Consider the following 27,926-nt stretch of genomic DNA (forward strand, 5'->3'; position numbering starts at 1 on the left):
GTACACAAACATATGCCTATTTATAAATATTATATATATATAAATATATATATATATATATATATATATATATATATATATACACAGTAATTTTCGTTAGTGAGAATTAAAAGAGAAAATACACAACCATTAAGCGGTGATAAAAAAAATTGAGCCCTAAAATCTTATAAATCAATAAAATAAAATCTCCTTTAGCCGTAATAAGCTATGGGAGGGTTTAATTTATTTTATTAATTAACCAATGAGCCATTCAATCTAAATCAATTTTAAACTTAATGACTAATTCCTTATAGAGTAAACTAATAGGACGTAAAAGAATTGAAATAAATAATTTATAACTTCAGTATTTTGCTGATATCTCTTATAAATAGTTTACAGGGAAAATAGCTTTAAAGATCCTTCAGCAAATTTACTTCTTTACTGGTGCTCTTATGTTTACCGCGCAGAACTTCAAAACGAAACCGCATTTTGATGTTCATCTCTTACGGTTAGATGTCATCGCTAACGCGCAGGACCAGTTATTGACGTCATGCAATTGCCAAGGTTTGTAAGTGTGCTAACGTGTTTCGCAGGTGATTTGGTTTGTCTTTCTGTCATGCAATGGACCTGATGGATTATTATATACCTAAGCGTTACCAATAGCAATGAATGCTCTCAAGTGTTGTCGATCTTTTTGTTTTAATTTCCGTTACTATACGATTGACCTTTAAGAACGAAACATTGTGTGATTGTCATAGCAGACTGCTCACGGTGAACCTTCTCTGTGTTACGTGTACTTCGCGGTCTGTATAGGCGGGATAGTCAGTCATAACAGTGGATTTTTGTGAGGGCGTATACATTCTTTGGATGTTATAGCCTGAAGATAAGATGCCTTTATTTGGGAAAAAAGATTCTTCCAAGAAGACGAAAAAGGATGGCAAAGACACTGAAAGACAACCATCCGTTGAGGATAAATACAATCTGAAAGAACTTCTTGGCACGTAAGTAAATAGATATTCTTTTATTATTCCCTTTATTAAAATAACTTTGCGACTGCTATGTTCGTATTTTCCGCTACGATAATACGCTAGAAAGATGTTCTGTTCCTGGATATATTTACTGTTGACTATTGTCTTTAAATATTATTAATGGCTCAATCACTAGTGGGAACTTAATGTAAGGAAAGTGAACAGTATGGAATGCTGTCGACTATTGACAACGTTGGGAAGTTGGGAATCTCATCAAAAGCACGATCCAGCGCGTAGCAATGAGTTGAGGAATCGGATTAAGAATGGAGTGGGTGTTTACTGAATCGGATTTCAATATGTCACTCTTTGGTAATTAACGTCGTTCAACTGTAGCCTCTTCTGCAGCCCAATAAGTGGAATTTAATAAAAATTATGGCACTGTTGCGAGAACATAGTTTTGTGTTGCAGTTATTCATTTTCTAGGGAAACCCAAAAGTGGCCTATTTTGCGTAAGCTTTTTTCAAGTACACGGAATTCTTGTCATTAAAATATTTAAATTACTGGTCATCTGTTCTCTTATGAAAAATCATGTAATTAGAATGTATTCCCTGAAATTCTGTGTGAATTGAAACGTAAATATTGCTATGCATGGTTTTTGTGTGTTAAGAGCGAGTATATCGCGTACCTTCTATTAAAATGTGCAGCTTTATCAGGCTGATATTTTCCCCGATGGACGTCTGTTTTAATGTACAAATGCACATTCCATTCTCCAGGCCAATAGATATTCATTATATCACCGTGAGTAGCTTAGATAGTATTTTTAAAATTACGTCTGTAGGGGATAATGAAATCGTTCACTTAAATTTGAAAATTGTTAAAATATACTTGCTGACTCATTCATAGGTATTGGTCGATAATCGCAGTCCAAGTACGTAATTTCCACGCATATCAAAATTTTATGTTACGGTTATTTTATTAATCCTTCCTTCCTTGTGTAAATTTTATCTGGGGAAGTTTTTTCGTCCAAGGTAACCCTTTTACCTCGTAGCAAGGCCCGGGCATTTCTCTAGCATTATGTAAACAATGTTTGATCATAATGCGAATGTCTTACTGAGTGCGTAATTTGACTTTTCACATTAATTAAAAAAAATAGAAAATATCATTGTAGAAATTTTCCTTTTGAAACCGCTGTATTCATCTGTATCTTAGGACGGCAATTGAACTGTAAACAAGGCCGCAAACTGGTTGTTTTTTTTAACACGAGACACGACGGGACTCAGATCTCGAAACACGTCCGTTCTCGCACTGTTGGAGGCTCATTCATATTTCAGAGCAGTCAGCGACCTATTCATTCATGTTTTTGTCTTCGACATTATGTACATCACAGTCGTTGTACATAATCGGCCTTTAATAGAAGTCATTCGGACCGCAGGAAATGTTTCTAATTGCATTCAGCCAGGTGGTTTCAGTGAAATATTTTTCCAATCACCTAATTCGGTCTCCTGCAAAAATTTTCCAAGACATCGACACGAGTGATGATTATAGGTTGTTCGGCCGCAGGCTAACAGAAATCAGGACGTTAGCGAAGCCGTAAATATTCTCAGCGTAAGTAACACCAGAAAATTATTGACAGTTCTTTTTGCGGCGATCTCCAGCTCTCCCTCTCTAGTTTCGAGTGATCCGGCGTGTGATCCAAGGTCCTCGGCCGCCATCAATCGCATGCTCACGCTTGCGACGCAAGTGTGAGTGCGCACTTCAGGCGGCTGGATTTCTGAAATTGGTGCGCCCGTCGGGCGACGACCGACGTGCCATTTCCAACGTGCCTAATACCGTTTCTCTGTCCAATTCTGTCCGACCCCGATAATGTATGCTCCCAAGATAGAATAACCCATGCAGTGGGTTAAGGGACATCGGTCGGATTATAGATTTATCCTTTAAAGTGTTGTGTTCGCATTCCGAGCGATTGAATTAATTTTTTCGGCTTGGGGAGCCATTGATTGAATCTTTGTTTTCCCAGTTGAGTTTATTGATACGGCATCCTTTCAATGTTTACGGATGGCCGTCGCGTAGATATTTAATCGCCCCTCGGTTGTAAAAACGTGCTAGATAAAAACTCAGAAGTAATTTATGTTCAAATGGCTGAGAAAACAACCGGAATCCTGTGAGAAATCAGGCACTAAACATAAATTGGAGTAGGCGTTTGCACTGTGCTCTGCCTATTATTCCATATTTTTCTCGTATTGGATAATTTTGGTAGCAGCTCGACGGGACTAGTCGCATAATCAGCTTCAATATAAGTGCTGGAAAACGATTATTTGTAAAATATTCCCGCAATTTCTTGTGGAAGCAGTAAAGAGTTATCATGTGTTGTGGTACAAATGGTCGTTTGTGTGCGTCTGGCATCGGATGGAACCGACAAGTACTTATTTTCTTCATTACCAAGTTGGGCATTTTCCAATACACTTTGTGTTCCAAACGTCCAGGGTTCGAGTGCCAAAACGCGGTGGATATTTCGAAGTATTTCCGAGGAATTCTGATTTCATGCGTTGCGCTGGGGACCATGGGAGAGTGGCGTTTCATTTATTTGGTGTTACTTGAGCGCCAATTGTAAAAACAGTTAAAGCACCGTGTAGAATGATGTAGATTGATTCAAAGTGACCTGCAGTAATGCCAATATGAGATTAACTCTCTAAATATAAGTGAAAGTGCATGTGTGTGCGTTAAAATGTTTAGCCTGCTAGCAGTAGATCCAGAAAGTTGAAACTGGACGCACTGGTAGCCATGACGTCAAATCCGACAGAAATATTGTGAAACCTCACGCGGGACACAGTTACACTTCACGTAGCGAAGGTAACATTATCGCCATAAGAATGAGCGCGAGTTGCTTCGGAAAATCCCCATGAATCCACGCATGTGGGTATTAAAATAATTAATGATTGACTTACGAGCAGTGGATATTTCTAATTATTGTATTAAGAACTGAATAATTATATCGTGCGATTTTTTACGATTTGTACGGTCGTGGATTGTATATTCCATGATTTAACTTTTTATGAAAATGTATGGTGCTTCGTTTCAACGCGAAATTATAACTGCTGCTTGCTCTCTTAACAGCTGCACGTTGCCTTACTCGAGTGAAAATAATGACGATGTAGAAAAACAAATATATTTTTCTAGCGCCCAGTAACGTTCTATACGTATGCTATGAGAGCAAACGTGTGATGTGATCTCTCGAATGTAATGGTTGCGGGAGTTTCCCAGTTTCCGATTCCTGGAGAGGGAATAATAGAAATTATTTCTAAGCAAATACGTGTCCGAGGAGTGGGAAAGTCCACTTATTATAATATATCCCCTTACTGCATCGTGATCCATTTATGGCAGAAACCAAGTTACTCCTCTGGGCATCATATGTTTGATGAATTATTCATAACTTTGTGTAAAACAAGACTGTACGTCGATGAGGAATGCAAATATTACTCAGGATTATCCAAAAAATGATCATTATTAAAATAACCCCTAAAGTCTAGGGAAACGAAAAAATATGTCACTGTAATAATTAAAATCATGTTTTCAATAAACGACTTGGGTACTGAGGAATATTTAACTATCGGTTAAATGATTTTTGTAATCTTCACAACAAATAAATCCGAGTTATTGATATAGAATGTTCAATTATAGACATAATTTTATGCCGTAAATGATCCATCACCCGTTTCATTCGCACGTTCAGAAAATTGCTAATTTCTGCTGTTTTTTCATTCCTCGATGTATTTTAACGAAGTGGTTGTCACGGGCTGCTGTCAACTAGTATTTTGAATTGTTTTTACGATGATAGTGCCCTGCTGAATTTTTATATATTATAGTTCAACATTTCGTCTAGTTCTTCATATTTCATTAGTTGTAAAAGAAAAATTAAAGTTGTTATCGACCCGACGGTCTGGGCGGTAAGTAAGATAAGAGCTCTCCTAATGCTAAGACAAACTGCATGCCTGAAATTCACACATCAGGGTAGTGGGCCCAGATCTTTTCCTTGTGCCGCCTACGGTTTCCCAGGAAGAGTTTGCACCCGAAAAATCGCATAACTTGGGTGACGTTTAGCGTGCCCAGAGACGCGAATTGAACCGGGAATCGAACCCGGTCAGCAGCCCAATTCCATAACTACAGGGCTGATACTTTTATCAGTGTAAATAAAGGAGTTACTTCATATATTTGGACTGTTGGTGAGACAATTGTTTTAATGAAAGAGTATTGTTGAGCATCAATACACGTGTTCAGCCGCGTAAGAGTTTCCGGCCTAGCAAATAAGCGAGACATTTCTTCTTCAAATGGGTTTATTTATTCTTAAACGTAGTCTCCCCTTAAGTCAATGCAGTATTTCCTGCGATACTCTATAACTTTTTTAACCCTTCCAAATAGTAGTTGACGTCTTTCTCCGCGTAGTAGACGTTTACATCTGCCATAATCTCCTCGTCCGTTGTAAATATTTGCCCTCCAAGTGAAACCATAAGGTTAAATAAACAGGAAACGCTGGTGGTGGCTAGATCTGGTAAATACCAGTGAATGCCAACTAATTCGAAGTGCAATCCGCGAGTTTTAGCCATGGCGACCGCCGAGGTGCGAGCTGATGCGTTCTCCTGATGCAAAATTAGTTTCTTCTTCAAATGCAGCCGTTATTTTTTGCAATTTCTGTATTATTTTTTACATATTATTGGTTTATTTTTTTGCAATTCATGCGTTTTTTTGTACTTTTCGGAATATAATAGATGCCCACGATTCCTTGGCTATCCCAAAACACCGTCGCCATCACCTTCTCGGCCGATGGAACTGCCTTCGCCTTTTTCGGAGCAGGTTCACCTTTTGCAGTCCTCTGCTTTAACTGTTCTCTCGTCTCAGGAGTGTAATGGTGGATCCAAGTTTCATATACAGTTATGAATCGACGCAAAATATCTGACTCGCTTTGCATAAACCGCTCCAATAAGGCCTTTGGAAAGATCATTCGAATGGCTTTTTGGTCCAAAGTGAGCAACCGCGGCCCAGGCGCGGATAGCTTACGCATGTCCAATTTTTCATTAAATATATGTCAAGCACGGTCTTTCCATATGTCCATAGCCTTTGGTAGCCCCCTTACCTTACTTAATTCGGCGGTCGTCCAGTATCATCTGGTAAACTTTTTCGACGTTACTGGTGATTTTCGCAGTTTCCAGACGAACGCTCATCATCGGCAAAGCTGGTACGGCCACGTTTAAATTCTGCAGCCCAAAATTTCATGGCCGCAAGCGGTGCCACAGACTCTCCGTACACAGCGTCCCACTCATCTTTGATTTGCGTAGGCGTGTTGCCTTTCAAACACAAATATTCAATGACAGCTAGACGCTCAGTTCTTTCCATTTTCACGAAGCCCCTCACGTCTCACTCAAACGATTGTCTAACAACTCTGTGTCCACAATAGCTGAAATGTTGGTATCTTTCGGCGCATGCTCCGACGCATTCCTCGACTTATGTTGTGCTACCATCTTCACGTTGAGGTCGGAAAGTTCTCTATTCACCCACGCAAATGCTTTATCCAGCTTGGATTGTGTTCCCAACCGCAAATATTTAAGGATGGGAGAATATGCTACTTTTTAATTCCACATAAGCGACAGTGAGGATGTATGGTGCACGCTCACCTCCTTTATCTCGCACACATTGTCTCTGGTGATTGTTATGTGGAGCAGCTTAATGAATAAAGGAATTAGCTTTTTTAGATTGCAGTATTTGTCCAGAATTGATTGCGTGGGGGTCTGTATTTTATGACGTCTAACAGAGTATTTACCTTGAATTTTCTGGTTTTATATTTCCGTGTACACTTTTTTTATTGTACGACCTAGGTTTCCTCTTACAAACTTAATAACTTGCATAGCTACAAAGCTAGCACCCGAAGATATATGATTTGGAGAAGTTGCAATGATTAGGAACAACATATAGTATGTTGGTATTAGATTTCAAGGTAGCTCTTGCCGATAACTCATGTAAAGTAGCAAAAGGGCTGGGTAAAATAATTCAACCAAATATTCTCTGCAGAGAGGGTGTATTTGAGGAAAAATAGGGTCCAACGGCATATCTACCGTAGACAGATTCTGGACTAGATGGAATCGACCACATACCCATCTCGAGTCGTGGTGTACTTAATAAACAGGTGAATTATTTTATTTTTGCCAAAATCTGTGCGTTTGTTCAAATATGGGCTGTCATTCACAAAAATCAGCTGTTTACCTTGCCGACTGTACGCGCGGTCAGCCGCCCGCTATCCCATCGGCGTGGCCCCCCATCGCCGTCTTCAGCCGCGCTGCGGCGGGCGAGGGGCTCGCGGTTCTCGCCCGCCCAGCCGTGCCCATCCCATCCCTCCGCGTCTCTCGTGCCGGGCGCGCGTCCGCATCACCCGTCTCCGACTCGGGGCCGACTCGTCTCGGTGGGGCGTGATGGCCGTTTCCATTCCACCTTCGCCCACGTGACTCAGAGGCGACGGTAGTCCTTGAAAAGCAAAAGGGAAGATTCATTGAAAGGGCAAGTTATCAATAATAGGCAGTCGTTTCAAGAATGCGTGCGAAATGGATGGGACGGCCAGTCGGCCGAGGGCACTCGCCTCGGCCCCCTTTGGCGGCCGCCTGGCCTCCGCCCCGCTGGATTCTACTCGGACATTTCTGATTCCGCATCGTCTCACTAAGAAGAAGGCTGCTGGACGCTAGCAAGAGCTTCATCCTACTTGCCAATGCATCCATCTTTCCCCGGGAAAGCACGTAATTGTTTTTGTGGTATGTTGAAGATTTCAGTGAGTCTGAAGAGGTGAGCAGGCTGGTAAACGAATAGTTTCTTTCCCATAAAATAGGTGCGAGTGGGAAATAACGTTCTGCTAATTTATAGTATATAATGTTCAACCTTTTTCGTAACACTCTTAAAAGAAGTTTTTCTGGAAATGGCAACCTCCCTCGAGCCTTTCCGGGTTCGATGCTCGCCATCATAGCGAATCCACTGTAGGATTGTTGCGAAGAATTTCCTGGTCGGCGCGTGTGCTTTTCGTCTTTTGTTGAACCCCGGCGGTCTCACATCTATCAATAGTCTCGTTTTAATTTGCATTTCACTTTGAATCCGACTTTTTCTTTCTGAAACGCTAGCTTTGTGCTAAGATGTGGAAGCCTGCTACGAATGTATATCAAGCGAATAAGCCACATGAAAAAAAATAATGGAATGATAATGATAATTATAATAATGGAATGATGCAAAAGGGCATGTGATACACGTTGATACTTTTTAACTTCCTGTTCATGTTATTGAGCTTGTTAGCACAAGTGAAATATAAGTGATGTGGGCATAAAATGGATAGAGATCAAAAGTCTTAAAAATCAATCTCCCGCTCCTCCAACATGCGTGTCTGCATGACTCGTCTCTTTCGGGCGCGCCCCGCAGAAACGGCACCGTGGGCGAGAAAGCCTCTGACTGTCGCTCACCACATCTTACCATCGTGAGCAACACCTTAGGTATGTGATTCAGTATTTTCTCTGCGGATTGGCACGCAATTGGTGTGCACCAGGTCATCTATTTTCTCGAAGATATATTTCTTCTCCCATGTTATGACATCAACTGCCTCCTCCTTCATTTGCATGCGATCGGCCCATGGTGGGCTAGGCAAAGTGTGCCTCGGAATATGTCAAATCGCACGTTTCGGATGCGTTTGGGGATGAAGGCAATTCGGCCGAAGGAGAACGAAGCCAGAAAGAAAGTTGATACATCGAAGGACGAATCGTTGGTATTACTTTATGTAAAGTGACCCGAAATCCCATCACCAGCGGTCTTTCGCAGAGGCTCCGAGTATAAGGCCGTTCATGCTAAAGAAAAGAAAATATCAAGCAAAAAATGTTCATCTAACAACGATATAAGTTAATTTTAAATTTCCCGTTCGACCAGTAACTTAAACGAATGACTTCCGGAAGGGACGCTATCGCGGGTTTTTGCATCTAAAATATTCGTGGGAAGATGTGGCCCAACAAAGCCCGAAGTTTAACTTCAGCTGAGGCATTGGCCACTTTTACTTCGGCCGGTAGCATTTTGATTTCAGCTATAAGTAGGATCGCCGAGTTCTCCGTAAAATCATCGCAGTCGCCTCTTCGGTAGTGCGCGGGACAATGTTCCCCCATGGTAGCCGTCATCAGCGCGGCGAGCCATCCCCATGACAGGCGTCGTTAACCAAGTAGCATGCTGCGGCGAAATGTGGAAAAATGTTTCTATTTTTCCTACGAATCAAAGTTAATGAAGTAATGGGGATGACTCTGTAACCATGCTCTATCGGAAAACATTCGGAATTCTAAAAAAACTCGTCGAGGAAATCTCGTATTAGTCACGGGTTTACCCTCGAGCGAAACTATACTACATGTATTCTTCGATAAAAATTGTTTCCCCTGCTTTTAACAGGGAGTATGCACTGCTTCTTCCAATTGTCTATACGTATTTATTACCCTAAAATTTCATTATTCTTAAATTTACAAAAAAGTACACTGAGGCGCAAGCTGTGAACACGAGTATATTCAAGGTTTGGGCCATTATTTCTGGGAGATTTACTCATGCAGTGTGTTGAAATAAGAAAACTGGATGAGCCATATTCGAATGTAATTTAGAGCCATATTCAAATGTAATTTAGAGACTTATTCGAATGTAATTTAGAGCCTTATCCGAATGTAATTTTATGCAGTTTTTGCCTCAATTGCCGCTTGGCAAAAATTCTATTTTTCCTTTTTATTTTTCAAATTTCGTCGCTATGCAGTGTCGTGTCCGCTCCCAATGGCATTGCCTTGGCACGCGTGAACGGCCTTCCATCACGACTGAGTTTCCCATCTGTTAAACCACCGAAATATTTTGCTCGATGGCCTCTGGAAAAATGGCGATTCTATGATCGACTCTTTTACATTAAGCGAAGGGGAAAGGAGTTGAGTAGCTTCAGTTCATTTTTCAAATTGTCAACGAAAGTATATCAAGGCTTAGGGCAAAAATCATATGGAAATACTTTGTAATTCTACCAGGAATTCTTAAGAAGTGTGCATATATTGAACAACCGGCAACAAATTGGCCCCCCTTCTCTCATGTGAAATTCACACATCAGGGTAGTGCACAGTAGCCATTGCCTTTCCCTGTGCCGTTCATAGTTTCCCAGGAAGATCTGGAAATTAAAAAAAAATCACCCAGCTTGGGTACAGCTGAGGGAGGCCAGAGAGGCTTGCCCGGGAATCGAACCCGTGTCCTCCGGTTATTAGTCGAATGCTCTGCCCCTGGACTGCCGCGACCCATATATGAGCGTTAGACTACGACCGGAGGGCACGTTATACATATATATTTGCCAAATGGATGTATACAATACAAATAATAAATGTATACGTATGTATATGTACATGTATGTATATATATATACACACATACATACACATATATATATATATATATATATATATATATATATGTATACACATACGCGCACATATATATATATACACATGTACGAGGGTCATCCGGAAAGTAGTACCCGTTCGTGAAATAAAGACACAAAAGTAAATATTAACAAACATAAAAAATTTTATTTGAAAGAGGATACTTTAAACTACTTCTCAACATAATCTCCAAGCAAATTAAGGCATTTGTCATAACGTGTGACAAGTTTCTGTATTCCTGCTGCATAGTCCTTCGCCGCCAGCTCATTGAGATACGCGAGGGACCCATCTTGCACAAATTTTTGCATAATGCAGATGGTGTTTAACAATTTCATGAACAATTGTTCGAGAAACATTGGGAAAATGCTCACAGATGTCATCAATTGTGACGCGCCGATCGTTCCTCACGAATTCGTCAACTGAGCTCACCAGTTGGTCTCTAATGACAGACGGTCTCTCCGAACGCTCATCGTCGTGTGTGTTCCCCCTCCCCATGTTGAAGTTGCGACACCACCGCCGAACAGACGACTCGTCCATTACATTGTCTCCATACACCTCCTTTAATTGGCGATGAATATCACATGGGCGAACGTTTCTTGCATTGAGGAATTTAATCACTGCCCTCACTTCACAACTGGCGGCGTTCTCAATTTTTTTAAACATTGTAAACAATCACAGAAACAACACAGGCAATGCTAGCGTCACGCAACTTGGCTCAGAGAAGGCAGACAAGCCACTGAAGCTATCTGACCTCGTCCAGCGGCTACTCGCGTCGTCAGCACTTCATGCGGCACGAACGGGTACTACTTTCCGGATGACCCTCGTATGTATATAAACCATAAACATAGTAATCAACCCGAAGTTCGGTTTGGTAGTTGATGGTAGAGTTCACCCTGTACTAAGCCCGACGGCGTGTGAAATTCACACGTCAGGGTAGGGGGGCCAGTTCCTTTCCCGGTTTTGGTTTCCCAGGAAGATCTGGTACCCGAAAAATCGCATAGCTTGCAAAAATCACATAGCTTGGGTGGAGCTGCAGGTGCCCAGTGACTTGCCTGGGAATCGAACCCGCAGTAGTCCAGGGGGTAGAGCGTTGGACTACTGATTGGAGGGTCCCGGGTTCAGCTCCCGGGCAAGTGATTTTTCGGGTACCAGATCTTCATGGGAAACCAAAACCGGGAAAGGAACTGGCCCCCCTACCATTGTGTGAATTTCACACGCCGTTGAGCTTAGTGCTGGGTGAACTTTACCATCACCTACCAAACCGATCTTCGGGTTGATTACTGTGTTTATATATATATATAAACATATACATTTTATGCATATATATATATATATATATATATATATATATATATATATAAACATATACATTTTATGCATATATATATATATATACATATATATATATATATATATATATATATATAAACATTTACATTATATATATATAACACAGAAAGACACAAAAAAGAAAAGAAAGGCACTAGTTTTCGAATTTTCGGTGGTCCCAGCCACCTTTCTCAAGAAAGAGAAGGAAGGAACTACGGGAAAGGTTATAATCGAAGGGGCTGAAAAAACGTTGGATGGAAGGGCAAGTTGGGAAAAGGTTTGCGAGGGGAAGAGTTTACAAGTTATGGAAGTGTATATATGTATGTGTATAACTTATGTACGCTTTGTCATGCATACTCATTGAACGAATTGCTCTATAATTTTCGCATTCCATCACACTACCCTTCCCCTTGTACAATGAAACAATTATTACATTCTTCCTTCTTAGTTCTTCCACCATAAACTGTACGTTTTGTGTGAGTGAGTTATGCGTGACATGAAGGTTCCATGCTGTTTCCAGGAATAACCGTCGCGTATGCTGGTTCTTTGTGGACAAGAGTTTCGCCGTCAGTTCTGGACGCCTCCAGGACTGGGGTGCGTAACTCAACAGAGCCAACCTACGCGACGGTTATTCCCGGAAGCTTCATGGAAAGTCCACCAGACAGGCATCGCGGTAGACTCCGGTTTCAACATTGCACGAGTCATAGCGTCAATGCCTGCCTATTGTCCATTTTTCCAAATTCGCAGCAATGTTAAAATCTAATTTTTACTCTTATAAACCTATCAGGCGTCACTCTCACCAATCTACTTTGCATAAATTTTGTATACATCCTCCAAATACTCACTCCAACTATCTGTAACTCCACGTCCATAATAGTTGGCATCACCGCCGCACTTATTCCTTATTGAATATACCGTTGGCTCTCCTGGTCATTTGCCCTCTTCGGCCGGTGCCGTAACTGCCAATGGTTTCCGCAAAATTCATTCCGTATTCATTATACTTCTACCATTCATTTCCCATATTTCTTTCTCGATTTTTTCGCATTCCTTATTTATCTCTTTATACCATTTGATTGATGTCCTCGTGGCCTTAAATTACCTGCGATCTCATTCTCTCAGGCGCCTCTTTTTTTGAGGACTCATCGAATTCGTCACTTATGTTATCTGCCGGTCACCATCCTTTATTTTACCGACAATACTTACTCCAAAGTGGGTTTCAGCGCGTTAATAATCCAGTTCTTTCACACGATCATCACTCAAACTTCCGTTTTCGATAATTCTTTTGTTAATACTCGGCATTCGCGTTCACCTTGAGCATGGTTTTATGCTGCTAAGTCACGGTTTGGTCGTGTACGTTTCCGTCTTTAAGGCTCTCATGCTTGTTTTCCGTAATCTTGACGGTTTCCCGCTTCCTCCCCGGATCTATTTTTGAAACTATCAAATAGTGGTCTGTTCCACATTCAGCGCCTCGCGCGGCCCTCTCTTTCCTCGTTAACCTTCGCAGTTTCTCTCCATGCGCGATGAAATGAATAGTTACCGTAGAACTTTCCCTTGAAATGAGATTCCGATTCTAAGATTCATGCTCAAACCATGCGTTCGAGAGAAGTAATTCACTTTCTTCTCCACGATTGGGAAGTTTTATTCCGTATCATTCGTCCGGGGGTGACCTCTTGGCCCTGCCACTTCGTAGTGGTAGTTTTTAGGAGAGGCGACCGACAGCTAAGGTCATTTGCGCCGTAGGGGATGGACAGGAAAGGATGATGGGTGGAGAGAAACCCGGCGTCGGCATTAGCCTACTCTTTACGAAAGGCGCCCAGGGGTCCGCAGTTTAACGTCCCATCCGACGGACGGCGTACTCACTCAAAGTGCCCCCCACAAAGCATCTTAAGTAGGGATCGAGATACCTCTGAAAAATATTCAACACCGCCGGAATTTGAACCCGCGCCTTCAGGGTGGGAAGCCAGTACATTAACCCCCGCACCATCTCTCGTTAACGAACAATTGTTTAAGGCCCACGTTGACCCTCGTCTCCATAGCCGTCTGAGGCTTACTGACTTTCTGAACTGAATTTTCTTGACTGAAAAATAGTGTATTCTAGGTCACCAGTCTTTTCAATGCCCATTACATGTGAAGCATGCGTTGCCAATGGCCAAGGCAAATCTACCGGTGCTCTTTGGTGCATTTCTGCCGGCATCCTGCAGCGAAACCGAATCCTTGATTCCCATAGGTCGCCTTCCGTTGGCTCAAACAATATAACATCACTTTAAGAGCGCTACCATTGCATCCAGGTAATCGTTGCCCGCACCTTATCAATAGGAGGAAGAGAGAATATTTGATACCCAAAAGGAGTAATTCCGTATGTCGCCCGATGGCGTTCTTCGGATGGCGTCTGAAAATGGCATCCGGGTACCTTTGCCTGCCAGCGCCACGGAGCTATGACGACCGATGCGCCGCAGGGCCAGCCCTCTGAGAAGAGTGAAGTGAGTACCTTATGTATGACGTCACTTGTTTATGGAATATTTGCAAGAGAAAAAAGTTTTCTTTAACCAATGGAGTTGAAATTCTGATATAAATGAAGAATTTATCATTTCTGGTTTCTTCATTTCATACCCTGATATGAAATGAAGAAACCAGAAGTGTCGTCGGCACACTTTCGTAAAGCGTTATCATTATCGCTTTAATTCATTACTCCTTTTTATTAACCACTCACGTCACGAGACATTATAGAAATTCAATATGCATGGGAAGTACACGATCGTGCAAAGCAACTGAAGGTAAGCTTAAAGTTTCGCATTTGATTACATTTATAAAAGCTGATAATTGGCTTACTGGCACTAGGGAATCTAGTCCAATGCCTTGCTGGTAACTGTATTTATCCATTAATTTTAGTGTCAGCAAAAGGTTTTTAATGTTGAATGCTATTTTGATAAATTACCAAAAATTTGGAGAAAGTCAAATTTCGCAAAACAATTAGCAAACTGATGATGTCATGGGCGTTATGGTTCATCAAATATTAATAACGATTTATTTTTCTTTCATTTGTCGAATGCCAATTGTATGCATTAATAATGCTGCTATTTGTCATGGAAAGGTCTTTGTAAACTTTGGCGTCCTTGCGAGTTTAAGCTGAAATCTAAACTGTGCGTCCAATTGTGTTTCTATGCGATCATAGATGTAAGCCTAAGCATTGTTATATAGCTGTGTTTATCCATGATGAAATACAATGTTCCCAGGTTGCTCTAAAACTGCGGAAAACATTTTCGTCGCGGGCCTCGATAGGGTTCGGTTAATTGAATTGCTTTCTATTTTGCAGCACGTAATTGCAGTGAGTATGGTGTATATGGATCAAAATCAACCGAATCCAATGCTAAAATCTCATGCCATTTTCAAGGTGTTTTAAATGTGTGGTATGGCCATGAAGGCAGAAGACAATCGTACGGCAAGGCGTTTGCTGGTATTATTTTAGTGGTGCCGTCAGGTCATGGTTTAGGTATGAGCCCGAGCTTAGGTACGAACTCGTACCTAATTCCTTTTCAGGAATTACTCTTCAGCGAAAAATCACTCTTCAGTGACAGCTGTTGGAAATAATGTGTTATCAACGCGAAGTTTTTGCTTTTTAAGGCATAGTAGATTTTGGAAGTATTTTGTAGTGTATGAAATTCACTTTTATCATTCTTACACGGACATCATCTTTCTCTGCACCTCCCGTGGACCTTCGAAAGCACCCGATAATCCACTATTTCCCAGCCTAACCATAGTTGGACACGTTCAGAAATAACGCTGGTATTGGAGATCGCGACTCCTTAGCCAGGGGACCTGGTGAAGGTTACCCACTAATACTTCACGCAGCAACATTATTATATTTTAATCAAAATGAATCGTTGATTTTTGCATTGAAAATATAACTGGGATGACAGGATGCTCGCGGTCTATGTGAAGATACCGAGGAGCCAATAAAAAATTCATCGCCTGGCGTTCTCGTCGTGATGCATTTGTGAAGAAATATTCTGGATACGTCAAGGGTTCCAGTAAATTTTAAAATCTGATTCTGAGTGAAAATAAGTCAATCGCATTACGGCGGAGATTATTGCGAAGTGTTACTCACCGAAAAATGCACGAGTATTCAGAAGCAGCAGTGATTTCCAAAATCAGGTCGAATGCAAGTTGAGTGGAAGAGTCCTCGTGGATGGAATGTTAGGGAGGAGACCGTACTCTGAACCGTTCAAAGACTTTAAATTCGGACAATGGCTTTACCTCCTATGTGTCGTCGAAAAAGCCTGTCATCAGTTCAATTATTCTTGCTAGAGAGGAAAAAACTGTGATGGAGACGTGATGGTTGGAGCGATGGACGTGGAAATGGATGCGTCTAGTTCGAGCCTCATATGCAGTGAACTCTGTTCTGATGCCAATCAGTCGGGGACAGGGAATGATCACTTCTCATGCATACTCTTCATTCAGCTAATTCAGACTTTTTACTGGATTGGGAATGAATTATCTCGTTGTACTCATTATGGGTATAATATAATATTTGGCATGATTTAACTTGGATGAATTACGGCGGCGCCGTGGCGAGGTAAATATGTCGATTCAATGTCTCTGTTATTGTTTTTTAAAGAATTTTTTGAAGTATTTAAATTGTATATTTAAAAAAATGTTTGTTATCATCAACTGTGTTTTATTGTCGTAAGTTTGATGAGTAAAGAAAAAATGTAATAATACGCCACGAAAGTTGGATAAAATGTGACATCCACCGCGTTATTCCGCGAAGTTATTTTAAACTGATATTAAAGTATGTAAAAAACGCTTCATTGTATTTCTCTCGCGAATGGATGCAATCATTGCTAACCATTTATCTGTACGTCGCGATGAATTCCGGAAGTTTACAAGTGTCTATTCATCGAATTTACATTGTTTCTGTTTATGCAACGATGGACGTGTACAGTACTTGTTGAGTTATTACACATCCAATTATTCTGGTATTTTGGAGTCTGTGCAAATGTATTCTCTAACACTTTGCCAATAGTCGTTTAAACTGTGGCTTACTCACGATTTGTTTCTCAGGCTCTTAAATAAATAACGAAGCGGAATGTAGTTAATCGCATCGTTTTCCGATGTATTTTTTATTTGAATCAACGTCTGCGGAAAGTGCCGTTGATTATTTTTCCGAATTTTAAGTGTTGAAGTGTGTAATAAATAATGACGTTAGAAAAGGCCGAAATTGTTCTTGAAACAAGTATCGTGTTCGTAGTCCTTCCAGGTTAATATTTTGATATTATTGATAGAAAATTATATTATACAATTGAAAAATCTTTATCATCAATCGTTAAGTGACTGGTATACTTGAAATTACATTTGAATAAACGAAAATATTCTGGTTTTCCCCCAGATGCGTGCGTCGAGGACGGCGTTTTAGAAGACAAAATTGTTGGTACTTTGGATTGTACTTATGTGCGAGCTCCAGGTGCGATGTATCGGCGTTCGGGTGAATATCGACGGGATGTACGCAAGATCCTTAAACCGGCGAGACCAGGAAACCTTGGGAAACTCGAGGATTTGCTCTCTGTAGTAGTGGTGGTGGCTATTCGTGGGGGGAGCGACCGACAGCTGAGGCCATTTGCTCCATTGGGGATAGATGTGGGAATAATTTGGACGGGGCAGAATGTTAAAGGAATGGGAGAAGACGGATGAAGCGAAACCAAGAGTCTACAATGCGTACGCTGAAAGAAAGCGCAAATGGGTCACACATTTAAACGTCCCATCCGACTGACGGCGTGCTCAAAGTGCTCTACGCAAAGCACCCCGCGAAGTAGAGATGCTTGAGGGAAGCTTGAATCTTCGGGAATCGAGCGTGGACCCTCGAGGTAGGAGGCCAGTACACCGACTACCAAACAAAATCCATAACCGATTTATGATCTGCCGAAAAACTCGGAGAAATCGACAGATACACTGAAAAATATGATTATTTGATACTTTTTGCGCGAGAAAGTTCCCCGCCTATCATTTGGAGATACGCTCGCGAAACTCTGCAAATTCGCACGTTGGTGTTTGCGCTGTGATGCTCTCTTCAGGCCTTGACCTACCCTTAGTTTGCAGTGTGCTCTCAGGCACACTCGATTGAGATTGCGCAAATTGAGACATTCGCTTAAGCTTGACATTAAAATTAAGTCCTGGACAATTTTATCTCTGAATATTTTTATTTCATGTTCTAACAGCTTTATTTCATATTTATTGTGATATTTTATTTTGATATGGTAAGAGGAAATGTTTCATTTAGGTACTTTTCCGGTAATGACCTTATCGTGATTCACCATCACAATATGTCAGGCTTCGTGTTGATCATCGAGAATGATAACATTTTAAACGGACTGAAATGCACGAATTTAACACTTTTGGCTGACGTTTACCATTTCAATAAAATAGTGCATCACATTATTTTTCGAAAATTAGATCAGATTTTCAAGAAATCTGGCCGGTCTCTCAGAGGCTTGAAATCGAACCCGAGCCCTCCGGTCAGTAGTCCAACGCTCTACCCCTGGACTACCACGACCCACATTATTAACTTAAGTTATTGATTGAGAATGACTTGTAATTACTATGTTTTTTTTAAAGTTTTGAAGGGGTTAAATAATCTTACACTTAAAAACTAATTTCAATTTATTATTACCCGAAATTAGGTATTTTCTGTGAAAAGATTCAAAACTTAATAAAAAATAACCGAACTTGGTCATTTTTATCCGTTTGAAAAAACTTGTCGACATTTTCAAAACTAATAAAATTGATCTGAAAGATGTATCTTTTTTGTAAGAAAGTGTTTGAATCATATTTTTATATTTAAATGCAGAAAGATATAAATAAAAATATTTGATATTTCTTAGAATTGTAATAAATATACGAAATTTGACTTTTTTAAATGACCGCTTCTTTGGTTGTAGTATTTTCAGATTTTCCTAACTTCATCGAAAGTTATCGGATATTTTTCCGAAAATAAGTATCCATAAAGTTGGAGAAAATGTTTTTATTTGCTTTTTTAGGGTGTCTCAGCTTTTACTGAATTGTTAAATTTTGTATTTTTTTCACTAAACTTTATTCCACTGCTATCAGTTTCGAAGCATAGGCAACCTCATCAGGTATGTGAACACAATTAATGATGTCGTGTGTAGAGAATAAAGTTTTGGGAGAAAAAAAAGCAAAATTTACCCATTCAGCGATGGTGAATTTTCGCAAAGTAGAGCCTGAAACCACTGAATTACTCGTTTCAGCTTTCTTGGGGCCACGGAAATTCGCTCCCTTTCTCCGACTCCCCTCTGTAAGTCGCGATCTGATTCTACTCGAACAATATTCATGCAATAATGGACGTCAAACAAGAAATATTTACTTAATGGTGAAATTTCTCTTCAAATTATGACAAACGTGGACTTGACCCATGCAATTTGAACTCTTGGGCTGTCAGTGAATCAGGTTCTTGCCGGGAAAGAAAGCGGTGCGCGAGAAACGTCACAGTTTTATTTTGGTGGCCTCAAGCGGGCTCCTCTCGCATCTGTGCCGTGATGCTTGCTTATGCTTTCATTCACTCCCTCCGAAGGTAAGCCTAATCTCTGGGTTGCCCGCAGTCATTTATCTGGACTGACGTCACTTGTGGTTAGACATCCTCTCCCTTGAGTTTACCGGTAGGGCGTTTATAACCGGTCAAAATTGAGGGTTCTGCGTTTTCCTGAGCTCTCTAACGGAGCATTCCAAAATAAATGACGCCTGTTTTTCTTGAGGGGAAAGCGGGCGTTGTATAATTTGCATGGCGCTGCGCTCGTGGAACTGCCTCTGGCACAACCTCTCCCATTGTGTGCCGGCGTCTGGGTGTCGGCGGAGGAACATTGGAATTTTAAAGTGAAGGAACTGGGATCCAGGAAATGAATGCCTCTCCTCTCTGTCGCGCCAAGGCTCCAGCCGCTTAGTAAACTTGAATGTGTAATTACGAAAACATGGAGGCGACAGGGATTTAGACGCTAAATAAACGTGTGCGAAGCAAACGAAATTAATAAAATACAACGTAAAGCCCTGGGAAAAATGTAGAAACTCTGGATCGTATAATTTTAAAATTTTCCCATAATTTTTTTTTTTTAAATGTCATCCATGAGCGTTGCGATTAGGAGCTTACTTTCCCCATACATGTTAGTCAGTTTGGGATACATTTGATTACGTCCATTCGCTTAAATGAAACTGGCTCCCTCGCTTGCATTTCCTAACAATCGCTCTCCGCTTGCGATGTCAGGAGACGAGTGGCTACTCATGTGACCAAATGTTTCGCCAAAGGCACACCAGATGGCCTAGTATCCACTCACAACACCGTTGAGAGCGTATGAACACCCATGCAGCCGGGCAATGCTTCGTCTCTTCGTATTCGACCTCTCCTGTGATTTTCATGTTCACGTATTGATAAAATACAGTTGAGATATTTCAGAAGGAAAGATTTTTCCCGCTCTTTATGACGAAAAGTTGTATATTTACAATAGTATTGTAGTCAGAATTGGCGGTGCTTATGAATTGGAGGAAGAAAAAAGTCGATTAATTTACGAAAATAATTCAAATTGAAATGAAATTCATTTTAATATGCCATGTAAATTCCATAAAGTTATGCCGGAGACAACAGGAAATAATTCTCGTTTGAAACAAAATTATTTATTATCTTAGGAATTTGAAAAATAAATTTTACGAGTAAAAACTAAATTGGTGTGCGGACAGGTTGATATTTTCATTCGTCATTACTTTCGTGATCTGGCTCAGGCTAGTGTTTCTACAATGGCCCACATGGTTGAGATCGCGGCTTTACGGTGGATTAAATAATACACAGTCGGGTTCAAGGGTCTCGGGTAGTTACGGCCCCTGTGAATCCCCTTCCGCCTGCCTCCTCCTTCCCTTTCCGGTAGTTGTTTTGCGTCCGCGACACTAATCAGTCTTGGCATCGCACGACTGTCAGATAAAGTTTTACGAAATATTTTCAAAACCCTTGTTTCCACTAGCTTGGATTCTGAATGTTGCTTGGCATTGTTGATCATTCCTTAAGTTTTTCTTCGTTTTCTTATGTTGTAGTTCGCGGGATAGGTAGTAGTTGTAGTTTTAGGGTAGGCGACCGACAGCTGAGGCCATTTGCGCCATTAGGGATGGACGGTGAAGGGCGGAGAGAAACCCGGCGTTGGCATCAACCTACTTTTATCGAAAGGCGCCGAGGGGTCCGCAGCGTATATGTCCCATTTAACGGACGGCGACTCGCTCAAAGTACCCTCCCCAAAGCACCTCAAGTAAGGATCGGGATGCGACTGAAAAATATCTACCAACACCACCTGGATTCGAACCGGGGCCCTCTGGGTGGAAAGCCAGTACGCTAGCCACCGCATCATCTCGATCCCCCTCGCGGGATAGTGATAACTCTGACGGTGGGAGTGAAGATTGTGGAAGAGAGAAAATGTTGAAATGGACGCCATTTTTCTGCAGAAAAGATTCGGGGATACATATTATGTATGTTTAAGATGTATTCATCACCTTTCGAACGACTTATCCTTGTGCGAAGTCGTAGTTGGCGAGAAGCACTGTGAACAAGCCTGAAATTGAGAGTGCCGTGGAGAAACCCCTGTGTGCTCCGAAATTTGAAACGCTTTACCTCAAAGAGGGAATCGAAGGAGCGTTGTAGGCGAGATGCTCTTTTGATAATTCTTCTCCCGCGCCGACTTTCTCGGGATCTCGGTCCCTCCTTTTCCCCTCCCCCTCTCCCATCCCCTCTCCCTCGCCCATCCCCTCTCCCTCGCCCATCCCCTCTCCCTCGCCCCCTACGTGGCTGCGACCTCGGATCAGTGTGCACGGAGGCCGCAGGATTCCAGCCGTAATGCCGAGGAATAGCCTGTCGTCCTGCACACAAGATAAAGAATTTCCGACGGCTCCTCACATTCGTGTATCGAAATTTTGGACCTTGGTTCACGTGCTGGATTTTGAGCATTGAAGAGGAATGTTCATTCTCATTAGGTCCTCGTAGGTACGTACGAGTAAGTACGAGCTCGTATGGGCATGGCTGGCCGACTTAACGGTAATACCGTTTGCATTCGTTTGAAATTCGTTCTACGAACGGCATCTGTTTTCCCATTGCTCAAGCTATTTCTCGGAGACGCCACTAGGTGGCAGAGTAGAACGTATATCGAAAGTATTTTAAATTTCTTTGATATTTAAGTATCATTCAGATTTCACCGCGATTCAAAGGGTGACTCGAAACGTGAGCATCACACAAGTATGTGTTAGCGGAAATTGTGCGAAACTGAATGCCTGACATCGTTCTTGCATGGCAAGGAGTAATAGCCGTTGGCAAAATCGTCATCTTGAAACTGATCTGCGAGTACGCTTCGTTTCTAAGGAAACGCGATGGGCAGGTAAATGGAGGCGTGGGTAATCCAAACGCGGGAAAACGTGGTATGTTCTCGTTACCACACAGAGTTCATATTCCAAGGACGCCGCCATATCCGCTACAATTTCCAATATATATTATTCACTGTGTAATTTTATATTATTTTTATGTCCATTCTACTCCCCTCTCCACTTGATATCTTACCATTGCCGAAACAAAATGGTTTAACCTTTTAAATGGGATGCAATTCATTCCTCATCACTCTCATGTCTATTTTGTGGTATATTTCAGCCAATCCTTCTGTGTCAAATGCGTCTTATAATCTGGGTCAGTGTTTACAGTACTCTTTCGAATTCATGCATATGTCGCCAATTTCTCGGATACTCGCCTTAAATCACCTCATATTTATCACTACATGCTATAAGCCTACTAGTATTGGCGATCAAAAATCGCTTCGAAATGCGAATAAAAGGTTATATACCCGTAGAAATAATAGCATTGGTTCCACAGTTACGTCATCAATGCAAGCATCTTCTGTGATATGGTATAAGTAGCGCACTAAGGCTAGGTTTTATAGTGTCTCTTTAATCTGGTGGTTTACTTCAACTTCCGGTTAAAGCTATAACTCGGTTTCATGACTGCTAGTTAAGTTAACAACCAGCCGTTTAACAGCTCAGTCGACTGTTAGACTATGGTACTACGGTTGCCATGTTTGTGGTCAATCTCATACGTGTATGTTTATTTAGTCCCATAAAAACCCATTTTATCTTACGTCAGGAAAATACTAGGGAAACGTCCAACTGTATATTCTTTAAAGACTTAAAGTGACGAATTTGCTGCAGGCAGCGTTAAAAAAGCCAATATCCTGAACTATTTCTTTCAGAACGCCGACAGCAAAAACATTTTTGCAAGAAACGTGGTCCCTCGTACACCTGAAGAGGTCTTAAATATTATTGTCCCGGGAACGAACGGACATGAAACAGCTCTGAAATGTAAAAACAATGATAGTCCCTGGTTCGGGAGGAATTCCCGCCAGAATACTGAAGGAACTTGCGGAAGACATCGCCCCTCCTTTAAAAACAGTTTTACAAGTCAATGGAAAAAGTTGAGGCACCTCGCGACTGGAAGCTGACTCACATAACCCCCTCTACAAAGGCGGCGAAAGGGAGGATCGCTGATTGCTGATCCTTTTCGTAAACACTGATATCCTGCAAACTTTTCGAGTATATCCCTGCAAGTGATATAATTACCCTTCTCGGCAGGATGAGCATAATCTGCCGTGGCCAACTCGTATTTCGCCCGAGACATTTCCGCGATTCAATCTTTTTTATCTATGATGTCCGGAAATCTGGGGAAGGGATTATCTAAGTGGATACTATAAATTTAGATTTCAAGAGACCCTTTGATAGTCTCTCACGAGGTATTGATATCCAAAATACGATACTATGGTGGGGGCGAGAGAGTGACGAAACTAGATCAGGGGCTTCGTATCTTACCCTAAACAAAAAGTAATTGCCAATTGGTCGTGTTCATTAGAGGCAGATGTTACTTCAGGAGTAACTCATAGAAGTGGTAAAGGGCTCTCACTCTTCTTGCTAATCGTTGACGACCTAAGCTCCCTCGTTAGCAGCAACCTGAGATTATTTGCAGACGACGCAGCGATTTACGGAGATATAAGGACACCGGCAGATTGCGGGACACACTCTAGCGATTGCGACCACGTAAGCATCGGAATATTATAATTGGGGTTAGAATAAATATCAGCAATTATACTGCACTGAACATTTGGAATAAAAAGAGAAGGTGAACTAAATGTAAATTATAAAATACCAGGGCTGACCAGGAAGTATATCTTAGGTTTCGGCCTAGCGTGGCCACGGCGGGTCGAACTAGAGTCACCATCTTGGCGTCTGATCGTCCCAGAGCTCAGTTTCCACCCTGCTGTGGTAGTGTTCTTCTACTTTGCTCACTGCAAACTGTTAAAATGTGCTATTCAATAGGAAATCCCGCGAATTGTGAAGTGCGATGTGTGGTAAGATTTTTACTGGCCAAAAAGTGCGAGCCCATTGTAATTATTAGGCAACTTTGTGAAGCGTCCGGAGACCGAATAATGAGTGAAGGTGGAGTGAGGCAGTGGTGCATTCAGGTTAAAAAGTGGCCGCACCAATGTTCACGACTGCGGAGGGTTTTTCGGGTTTCCCCTCCGCCGCGGGCAAATGCCAGACCAATGCCATCCCGAAGAAAAGAGTTCCAGATTACAACACGGATGTTCTTCCTGCGACCGCTATATACAGACTTCAAAGTTCAGTGAAAAAAGACCCTGACGAGGCTTACTGCCTAAAACAGGGCTTCCTTGTAGGTTTACTGTTATGCTTTATTAAATGTTACTGTTATAATTGTTACCTGTTAAAATATGTACAACTGCTTGGATGAATCAACACTTTTGAAATGAAAAAAAATGTCCACGACAAGGACTGCATTGGTCCGCCTAGCCCTGTGACAGATGAACTGACGTTGAAAATACGCGAAAAAATTCGTGAAAGTCGCCGATTTACGATTACTGATCTCTCACTAGACGTGGCTTTGACTGAGACGCAGAATTGGATGATGGTGTAAACAAGTGGTTAAAATATTAGGCGGTAGATTTCTTCAAAGACGGAATTTAAAAGCTTGTGTATGATAAATGGTAAAGGGAATGATAAATGCCTCCATTTTAATGGCGACTATGTAGAAAAATAGTTAAAAAAAGTACCTTTCAAATGTATATGATAAAACTTAGTTTTGTAACTAGGCTCATATTTTATTTCAAAACGTAAGTTACTTTCTGGACAGGCGTCTTGTATAAGATCATACAAAGAAACACGGAACCGGTTAAATATTTTAGCGCCACATTGGCATCATATCTTTCATGGGATACTCGCAGAACAGAAATATGCGAGTTTGCCTTAAAGAAATAAGGTTTCATTAAACAGTTCGCAGAAAAATGTAATGAAAAGGTAATTGTGACTCTGCTGTGGTTAGGTCACATTAATAATATGTACTTGGAATACATGGGAGGACGACTTATTTAAGGAATTGTAGAGAGTGTGGATGACGGGTATTGTCGGGTTTGCTTAATTGCTTGTTCAATTATATTGGCAGATGCGACCAATGGGTTAAAATAAGAGAGAGACCGTCACCGGAAAATTCAATTACTCGCACGATGCACCGTTAAAGCATTATCGAACCAAAGCACCCGATGTATTTACTCAAAGACCACAATACAATGATTCAATGATGTTCCATGATGGAAATGAGCATGTTTATGTGGAGGTGTACGTGAGCAAATTTAGATTCCAGTGCTCTCATTATTGCATTCGTGGCTGCTCGTGCCCGACAGCCACCGCCATGCTGCGTGCGACTATTGTGTAGATGTGGATGTTTTAATGGCAGAATAAAATTCGACTTGTGTTGTATTTATAGCAACAGGAAAATTACCAGTTAAATAAAGTATTGAGAGATCATACTGCGCGAGGGCACGACTCCAAAAACCTGGAAATTTGGCAACTCAGTAAATGGCGATCGGCCATGTAATAGCCATAGCCGCAGGGCGTGAGGTCGATCGAGTTTGAGCGGGCGCACGACCTGTTACTAAAATCGAGTCTCAGCTCGGCTAATATCGTATCGATCGTTGGTCTATTCGGTCATAGGAACTATGCCGCCGTATTTCTCGTTTGTCCATAGTCTCAACCCTGTAACTCCTCGTTCATTCTCCATAAACAGTATCGGAGCGGTAGCAGTCAGCTAAGTGCGGTTTGCTTAAGCCCCGGACTACGTAGCTGCACGTTAATATGCATTTTGACCGGCGCTCCGGCTTCCGGCGGCACTGGGAAGTGTTTGAAATGTGAGAATTTTCATTCCTATCACCGTAACACTTGACACTTGACTTCGCCCGATTAGCGTTGTCTTTGAAATCCCTTTCTCATAGCAGTTTTTAATGGGAGGCGACCGACAGCTGAGGTCATTTGTGCCATTAGGAATGGATCAGTTAAGGATGACGGATGGGAGTGAAACCCGGCGTCGGCATTTGCCTTCTCTCAATTGAAGGCACCTAGTCGTCCGCAGTTTAACGTCCCATCCGACGGACGGTGCTCTCCACAAAACATCTCAATTAGGGATCTGGATGTCACTGTAAAATATTTGTTGTCTCCAAGATTTGAACCCGGGCCCTCCAGGTGGGAAGCCTGTACGTTAGCCATCGCACCATTCCTTTCTCGTCTCAAAGGTCGTGCATTAGATAAAATCGCGTCACGCTTGTGTCAGAGTAAAATTCCACGGCAATCTGAAAATCAGGTCTCCGGTTGTGTTCAATGATTTATGTAACATTGTAAAACTTGGACATCCCTCTGTTTTACAACATGATCGCCATTACGGTCAATGCATTTTCTTAGTTTTTGTTTTCCTAAGTGGTTACCAGCTCGCCGCGACGTCGTTGGGGAAGCGTGGGGCCTCATCTTTCATCTCATAATTATGTCACTTAGGCATGAGCTCTGGAATTGCGTCATCAATTCATATATCTTCCTGGGGCCAAATACATGTTTGGGCCATTATAGGTTTGTTTTGTAATCCATTTTAGAATTTCGCAGGTTTAAATGGAGTGAGAGGGTGAAAAGGTAGACTGATGATGGAATGAGTTGTCGGAAACAGTTCGTGTGTGAACTGTCGCCGCTGCGGGATCATGAAGTTTTAGACTCTTGGTTGATGATCAGTTCAAAATAACCGATTGGTTAATAAACGAATTCTACGCGATCTTAAATAAAGATGGTTTTATATGTCTATAGCAATGAGAAAGTAAGCATAAGGAGGTGGAAAATAAAGTTTGGCTCGAAAACTTCACCGGTCTACTTATCAGATTTCACAATTTTAATTACACGGGGAGCTATTCTAAATGTTTATGAATAAAAAACGTACTCAAATCAAAGAATTACTTTTGAATTAGACAAATATGAGCCGTTTATTGTGAAAGTGACCCAACTCTCTTTTTCAATTTTTTACCGGTTACCATGGTTAAATGTGCAGCTTCATGATATATATCAGTGACGCATTTCAGGTTGCTTATATTCAGAGCAAATGCGATAAATTTTTCATACGTAAGTTTTCAGAATTAATTAAATAACGGAGCCGTGTAGTTTGAAAGTGGCCCAGCTCCATTTATATTTACATCAAGATATTTACTATTGATAATGTCGGAAAGCAGTGATGAAGGTACTTTCAATTAATTAGTATTTACAAGTTAACCTAATTTTTGGGACAATTGCGTTAGTTGAATAACCTATACGTTTAATTAATATAAAACTTAAAATTTAATATTAAATTTTAGAAATTATTGCACCCATGAGGAAAAACAGAACAAGACCATTAATTAGTGCAGATAGTGAAGAAGAAATAGTGACTAATAATTTAAAAAAAATCGAAAAAGAAACAGAATTATAGAACAATATTCGTCTTCAGAGGATGAGGAACCGAATAACAGTGGAGAAAAGATTGATGCATCATGCATCCAAAAAGTGCGAAAGATTAAACGGAATTCAGGAAAAAGATATTCCACTCAAACCGGAAATGATGTTCCTGAAAACATTTTCGAAAACAAAGATTGTGGTTGTCGGAATGCTTGCACAAAAAATTACAATGAAGAAGAAAGAAAGAATATTTTTGAGAAGTTTTGGGGTTTGGCAGATTTCAACAAACAAAATCTTCACGAAGCTCTCGAGCGCAAAATTGTGGAACGAAGACGTCCAACAAACGGAAAAGGTTCACCAAGAAATTTTAGTTTTA

General features: G+C 41.2%; 1 protein-coding gene across 4 annotated transcripts in view; it reads left to right on the forward strand.

The window, feature by feature from the left end:
• Positions 1 to 543: 543 nt before the first annotated feature.
• CaMKI (Calcium/calmodulin-dependent protein kinase I) overlaps positions 544 to 27,926 on the forward strand; it is a 212,586-nt gene continuing 185,203 nt past the window's right edge. For all 4 annotated transcript variants that reach the window (XM_071584000.1, XM_071584001.1, XM_071584002.1 and 1 more), the window contains exon 1: positions 544 to 980. In XM_071584000.1, the coding sequence (XP_071440101.1) occupies positions 868 to 980 (113 nt within the window). In that variant the 5' untranslated portion in view covers positions 544 to 867. The remainder of the gene's footprint in view (positions 981 to 27,926) is intronic.

This window comes from Hetaerina americana, unplaced genomic scaffold (assembly GCF_022747635.1).
Source record: "Hetaerina americana unplaced genomic scaffold, ioHetAmer1.1.p SCAF_16, whole genome shotgun sequence".
Taxonomy (NCBI): Eukaryota; Metazoa; Arthropoda; class Insecta; order Odonata; family Calopterygidae; genus Hetaerina; species Hetaerina americana.